Genomic DNA, 7,786 nt, shown 5'->3' with positions numbered 1-7,786 from the left:
TACTGCACATACCTATGCAAGTTTCTGTATCCTGGGAAAGGTGATTGAGCGAGCAGTGGCCAAGTAGCTTCAAACATTCCTGGATGAAACATCGGCCTTGGATCCCTTCCAATCTGGTTTCAGGCAGGGGTTTGGGACTGAGACAGCCCTGGTAGCCTTTGTTGACAGCTTCCGATTATACCTTGATAAAGGTGGGCCAGCACTGGTGATCCTCTTGGATCTGTCTGCTGCTTTTAGCATAGGTGACCAACTGGTCCTGGTCCAACTGCCTAGCTTCCCTGGGTGTGAGGGGCTCTGCAGTGAGGTGTTTCTCCTTGTTCCTTCGGGGACACTCACAGTGGGTAGCTGGTGGTGGAGAGAGATCGGCTCTCTGGACCCAGTTTATGGGTTCCCATGGGGGTTGATCCTCTCCCTAGTGTTGCTTAATATCTGTATGCATCCTCTGGCAGAGATTGTCTGGAGGTTTGGAGTTGGGTGCCACCAATATGCGGATAACACACAGGTCTACCTCCTGGGTGACCCATTTTTCCCAGTGTGAACCCCCTTGCCTCCTTAAATCATCATTGCAGAGGCTTCTACAGGTGCCTGGCCTGTGAACTACCCACCTGTCATCCACCAGGGCAAGGGCATTTTCAGTGGCTGCCCCCTCTCTCTGGAACCAGTTGCCCGGGGAAATTTGTGCTCTGTGGAACCTTTCAGCATTCCATAGGGCATGCAAGATTGCTTTGTTTTGGGGCAGCCTTTGGTTAACACTATGAACCAGGGAGCTGGGCAGTTGATTTAATCCTTCAGATTGGCTTGTCAAACTGATGTTTTAATTGGTTCCTTTTAAAATAATTATTGTATTTATTTGTATTATATTTACATTTGTTGTATTTTAAATGTAAGCGGTCTCAAGTCCCCTGTTGGGAGAGAGTGTGAAGTATAAATTAAAGAAATAAATATTCATAATGCACAGGATTGTTTCTTTTGTTATTTTATAGAGTACTTTATGAATCTTGCAAACTGCCTAAAATTCTGCACCTTCTTTTGCACGGAATGATATCAAAGCTTTCCCTCAAAGAAGAGATTCATCAAATGAGAATTCTTTTTCGCCTGTTAAGGTTACAGGATGACTGAAGATGCTGGAATCACAAAATCAAGCTTTGAGTTTTGGCTGCACAAAGCCCTTGAGTGGGGTCAGATCACCACTCCAGAATCTCAGCAAGATGTCTGCCTTCACTTGCCTGAATTACAGGAATTTCTACTGCAGATTTATGGAGCTTTGAAACATATGGTAAGTGAATTAACTGGAAGAATGAACTGTTTCGAAGACTGTTACGGAAACATTGTGCACCCCACATTTTGACAAGACAGAAAGCTAACAGTAGCAGAGAGCCTTGTAGTATTGACCTAATGTATTGCTGGATCACAGAAGCAAATTGGGGAAACAGCCACAGGTAATGCAAACAGGAATGTGTTTCCTGTGTGCCTGATTTATTGTGAAGGAGCTGTTTCTTCTTGATTGGTTATGTTCTCACATGAGACTTCATACCCAACACAGTAACCTTTTAAAAAAGACTCTAAAATAAACAAGTATCTGATTCTGGTTTTTAGGTCATAAATTGAATTATTTAAAGACTTTTATACACACAAAATTATAACTGATTTCTTAGAGAGCCTGTTGGGCATACAAAGAAATGTCAGGCGCTGACACTAGATCACAAGCAAATATTTCGATTTACTTATTGCGATTTTATTATTGTCTCTGAATTCTTAATCATTTTAGAAGATGAATTACAAGTCTTCAACATTTTGCTGTATTTGTATTTAATAAATTAACATGAGCAAAGTGCTCTAAAATAGTATTGTATGTCAGATATCAGGAACTACAGAAAAAGATTATAGATCTGATTGCTTAGATGCTTGTGAAACTGACATTTTTTTCATTTAAAATGTTGCTTGTGGAATGAGTTATGAAATGTGGACACAAATGGATCTTATGTACTTGACCCGCAAAGGCTAGCACTAGCCTCATATGAACAAATTTAGAGTCCAGTGGTACCTTTAAGACAACATATGTGAAAGAAATTTGAAGAATTTATTGCAGTGGTGTGAGATGGCTGTCTTTTCTGCTACTTGCGGATTATCACAATAGTACCATTTCAAAAGCCTTATTTTTTAGGCACTGAAGTTTCAAAAATGGAAAAATAGACTGTTTGCTTAACAGTGTTTATAAATTGCACCATGTACTACTTTTATTGCAAAGCTGCTTTCCATTTGGTTAAATGTTTAGTTTTTGTAGCTTTAGTGTCTGTTAAATTTCAGATTTTAACTGACTAAGTATGATGGCATGTAGTAAATAGAAGCTTCAGTACTTCTTTGTAACTGTGGCTCCCTCTCATATCTTCAGAAATTCCTAAGATGTTGTAAGAGCTATGACATCTTGAATAATTTGCTATTTTTATTTTATTTCACTTAACTCTTCCCATTTTTAAAATTGAGTGAACAACAGAAGATTAAAAACATATGCTAATTTTTAATTGTTTATGTATTATATTAAAATTCCGCCCTGTATAGATATAGTACTGGCAACAGAAGGTCTTACAAAAGGGAACACCACAGTTACGGAGGACCTACTAATGTTACTGCTTGTCCTACCTAAATCAGGCCAAAAGTAGCCCATTATGTACTGTGGCCTCCCAAGTGTTTGCATTCCCCTCACCTCCATTCTTGCAGTCTCAGGCACACAAAAAATCATACCAACTCCCTTTTGGGCCATCATATTTGGCTAATTGTGTCTTAAGTTGATACCCTTTCAGTCAAGATAAGAATTTGTTTGGCGTGCTAGAGGAACTATTTTATACATCTGGTAACTTCAAGTCATAAGCTTTGGCGACTTGTCTTTTCTGTCTGATTCTTTGGCCAGCAGGGCATGTGTGTGTAGAGTTTGGTGTTCACAATTACAATTGCTTGAGCCTCCCATTACTCCTGTAAGGTCTGATAGAAGCTTAGCATAGTTTTGGGACTGTGAGTTTCCGTTTTTCTCTTTTGTGATTCTTACCAGGTGTGTCTGTATGCATACTCACACCCAGAGGGTTTAAAATTAGTAGCCCAGTATTTGTTCCCATTTCACAGAGAAGCCTTTGTTCATATGTTACAGATACTCATGTTTATTTTGTGTCTGTTTTCTGGAGGAGGGATGACTGGTCTTTGTAGTCTGAGTTACCTTTCATTTTAGGAACAGGGATATCAAACCAGGGACCTCGTGCTCAGGCTCTGGGGCTTGCCATGACAGTTTGCAAGCACCAGGAACTTCTGGCTAGATTTGGTAATTTGGCTGCCAGTCCAGCTGCGGTCAAGCACAGAAGAAGCTTATTTTCTTACCAGATTTCCCACTAGATCACCCAGGAAACCAAACACAAATTTATTTATTTATTTAGTTAGTTAGTTCGGTTTATACCCTGCCCTTCCTGCTCAGGCCACAACCACTGACACTTTTCCACATTCCTTGGTAGGCAATATCTAACTTGTCTGAATGTTTTTGTTGTTTTTGCTTTTCTGTTTCAGCGATCTAGGTCAGGTTTATAGTGGGTGAGTCTAGAAACATGAGTAGGAATACCAAGGGTTAATCTTGGAATACTAATCCTTCTCTTTTTCATGTGTCTCATTGCCTTGTTGGATGCATGTATGTGCATTTGTTCCTTTTTGTACTTGGTTTGGTTTTTTTGTGTGTCTGTGTCCTGTTGCTGTTTTCTGTTGCTGTTTTCCTTCTCATGTACTTTGATTCTTGTAGGCATCATGAATTTTTATCTTCTGCAGATTGCTTATGCGTAGAAGTACTGATGTAGATATGCCTTCTGTCATTGATATATGCCTTTTACCAGAATTAAATGCATTTTGTTGGTTTGTACACCTCTAGATTGTCTGTAGGTCAGATTGTCCGTGGAAGTTAATACCAGTTTTTCAGTTTGTACATTTGCTATTTGATTTTTATGGAAATGAGAGTCATTGTGTTTCTCTGTTAGTATTGCTTGTTTGGAACAGTATGAAAACACTATACTTGCTGTGCATAGCAGTATGCCTACATATCCAGAAAAGGTGGACAGGATGCCCACTAAACTGGCCATGCTTTTTTCTCTGCCCACTTTTGGTTCTGTGTACAGGTAAGGCATAAAAATGTTTTATGCTGGTGCAGGATAAATTCAACTTAAAGGGGTTTTATGTGGAATCTTACCATGTTCATGTAGCTTTTGGCACAGAATAAGAGTTTGTCTTTGAAGAGTAGATGTACTGTTCTCCAAAGTCCCCTCATTCATATTAATTGATAATGTTTTCATACACTGTTTGAGTTGTCTTTAATTTCAGAATTGTACGGATGCAGTCCAAAAGTTTCCATTAATCGGTCAATTATTGGGGAGGCTTTGTTGGAATCCGTTTGTCATTGGGCATGGTAAGTGTGAAACTATTTTAATAGATTAAACATATTTGTCATAGAGCTCTACTAATTATTGGGTAAAAACCCTTGGAGATGAAACCAGTGACTGCCTACTGAAACACTAATAATTTAAACATGTTTAATCATTACATACCTCGATCCAGTTAAAATTAGAAAAGCTTAATTTGCTGTACATGTGTAAGTCAATTAGGGATCAAAAACAGGTTATCTGTACAAATCATCAAAAAGCAAGAATCCTGAAGTACAGGCCGGTTTTTTAAAAGGTTTTTGCTGTATTTTTGTTTTACTGTCAATTATTACTCAAGACATTGTTTGATACTTTGAGTAGCATCCATAAAAACTTGCTAGAAATAATAGGGTAGCTGACAAATTAGAAAAATGCCAGTGATTCGGAAATGAATGCTATATTATATATGAAATTCATAATTCCCCTTCTAAAGTGATGGTCTTATTTAGAATATGTATCTTTTGTTTGTGAGGTTGTTCCTTTCTGCTCATTTTTTCTCAGATTTCCCTTTTCTTTTTTCTTATAACCAATCCTTATCCTGTATTGGAAATTCAACCTACTAAGCTTCCAGGGGCAGTTTTGACAGTTCAGTCCTATGCCTATGGGCTTTTATGGCACAGGATTACACTGTGTGCAGCAAAAAAATCTTATTTATTTGTGTCTGCACTCTTACGTTGCTAGGTATTGTATGTGTATTATACTTCTACATGGGTTACAGATGGGAACTTGTACAGGTAGATGTATTCATGATTCTGATCCAAGTGCATTCTACCCTGCAAATGTCTTGCATGATGACCTACTTCCTAGCTAGAAGAAGGCACCCATAACTTATTCATTGGTTCAGTGACTAACAGGTCCCTTCCAGCCCCGTAGCTGGAAGTGATGTGCCGGAATTGACGTAGGCACATAGGGGGAGGGTTGGGCAAAACGACCCAGAACGTCATCCCCACTCTGGCTCCTTTGGCAAGCGCCCGTGAACAGTAGCAGTCAAAGTGGAGCTCCCCGCTTGCAGCCTAGCTTCGTTTGTTCACCTCACTCAAGTTGTTGCTGCTCTGTTCCCCGCCCTCAGCTGATCTCTCCACCTCCTGTTTGCGTATCTCTGCCTCCCTCTCTCCCACTGCCCTTTTCCTCCCCTCCTGCCGGAGTTGGTGGCTGCGTGCTGGCCAAGCCTGGTGCTTGCAGCCTTGGCTTCGAAGTGGGACCAAGGCTCCTGTGGGGCGGGTCACAGTGTGAGTCGGGCAGCCTGCTAGCCAGCTGGCCCCCTGTAAGGATGTGGAGGAGGAGGTGGAGCTGGCAAGAAGTTTGTGCTCAAAGAAAGGCCATGACATCTGTGGCCCCCATATGGTGGCTCTGGCTTGCTCGCCATGCAGCCCGGGCCTGGTCCCTTCCTTCTGGGTTCAAGTATTCTCTGAATTTCAGCAAAAGCCCCTGTCCAGTCTGAGACTCTTTATTGTTACTAGGGGAAACTCGTTTTCTTTTACTGTTTTTCAATAAAGAATTGCAATTGTATCCTGAGCCTTGTAGAGAGAAACAAACAAAATTACAATGTAATAGGGAATTTCTGTGAAAAAGCCAGTTTCTTTATTGTAGGGCATATATTTTAAATAATGCTTTCAGAGGTGCTGTACATTGTTTACAGTTTTATTGAACATAATTTGAATACTAATTTACTGTAGTGCAGAAACATTTATAAGCTAAGTGAAATGTTATAAACTGGTAAATAGTCTTTTCATGCTGATTTAAATAAATCTAGGAAGCTTGAGTGATCCATAAAATTGCGTATCTCCTTGCATATATTGAAAAGCACTATATTTCTGAGTTATTCAGATACATACTTTGATGAACTTGTTTTTCACAGATGATAATTACTGAGAAGATAATGCCTATGGGCTTCCTGAACAATTCTGGCTAAAATCATTGGCTTGAATCCAAGGACCCCCTTGTACAAGCAGAAGGCACTTGTGCTTGTACTGTGGGTCAGTGGATGGGAAATGTGACAGAATTTTTTTTGTGATAGTCCTAGCAGTGCCCTGGGCTTACCAAGGATCCTGCTGAGATCTCTTGAGGGAACCACTGAGCTGCTTCAGGCATCTTGTGGAGAAATGCTGAATAAATAAAATCTTTCCTTGCTGCTGCTACCACATAAAGGAGAAAGTAGGAGGATGCAGTGGGAATACAGAGCAGAAAATTGGCTAAAGTACCCTCTGAGAATGGGGGTGTCCCTCAACAAATAATTTTGGACTTGATTTCAATCAAGTTCATAATATTATTAATCATACCCTCTCTAAATTGTGTCAGGAGATGCTTGCTCATCACTGTTGGCCACTTCAAAGGAGAGGGCTAAATCTGCCCTATCATTTCATACTTGTAGCTGTTTTGAAGATTGGTATGCAGTGTATAAAATTTGCAGACTGATCTCATAACCGTATAGCAGAGAATGTCTAGTACTTTTGATTTTAGCTGCTTCTGTGAGATATAACCACAAAACAGCAGCACCAATCTGTGGAAGAAGAAGAAGAGAAGAGATTGGATTCATACCCTGCCCTTCACTACCCAAAGGTGTCTCCTTCCCCTTCCCCTCCCCACAACAGACACCCTGTGAGGTAGGTGGGGCTAAGAGAGCTCTTGACAGAAACTGCTCTTTTTCAAGAACAGCTCTTATTAGAGCTACGGCTTGCCCAAGGTCATCCAGCCAGGTGCAAGTGGAGGAGTGGGGAATCAAACCCGGTTCTCCCAGATTAGAGTCCACGCACTTAACCACTACACCAAACTGGCACTACACCAAACCAAAGTGGGAAGGAAACTACCAAAGGTGCTTTGTAAAATGGATTTACTTTTAAATTCACTCAGTGTATTTCAAGCCACTACTCAGTGACAGCACACATTGAGATTGTTTTTGTTTGACATATTTTTGATGGTACATTTTAATATAATCTTTTAATGTTGATTCAGTATTCTTAGGAGCATTGCATATTTTTCATGATATGCATAGAGATATTCTTCAAACTAACTAGAGTCTGTTCCATAAGAGAACCCATTTCAAAGGGACCTATGGGTGTTGTCGCGTGACAAAGGTTTTGTTAATACTAACAAACCATTCAACAATGAAAGCATAATGACTAATTCATTTTTGGGACTGGATCCTCTCACTTTATCTCACTGGGCTCTCACTCTTACATTCTCACTCTCACATTCAGAGCACTAGGTAAAAAGTAAAGGTTCCCTTGCTCGAAAGCCAGTCGAATCCGACTCTAGGGTTGCGGTGCTCATCTCCGTTTCAAAGCACTACCAGCAGGTATAGTGGGACTTCCATACTCCCAGCTTCAGATTGCTTAGGCTCC

General features: G+C 40.3%; 1 protein-coding gene across 1 annotated transcript in view; it reads left to right on the top strand.

Annotated features, from left to right (window-relative positions):
• The first annotated feature begins 1,111 nt into the window (after positions 1-1,111).
• The window catches only part of FANCC (Fanconi anemia complementation group C), a 75,590-nt gene continuing 68,915 nt past the window's right edge, over positions 1,112-7,786 (top strand). The window contains exons 1-2 of the mRNA XM_015412674.1: positions 1,112-1,276; positions 4,348-4,432. Coding sequence (XP_015268160.1) covers positions 1,112-1,276; positions 4,348-4,432 — 250 coding nt within the window. The remainder of the gene's footprint in view (positions 1,277-4,347; positions 4,433-7,786) is intronic.

This window comes from Gekko japonicus, unplaced genomic scaffold (assembly GCF_001447785.1).
Source record: "Gekko japonicus isolate JY-2015 unplaced genomic scaffold, Gekko_japonicus_V1.1 scaffold355, whole genome shotgun sequence".
Lineage (NCBI taxonomy): Eukaryota > Metazoa > Chordata > Lepidosauria > Squamata > Gekkonidae > Gekko > Gekko japonicus.
Note: the sequence above shows the minus strand (reverse complement) of the source record. Positions and strands in the feature narration are given on the sequence as shown.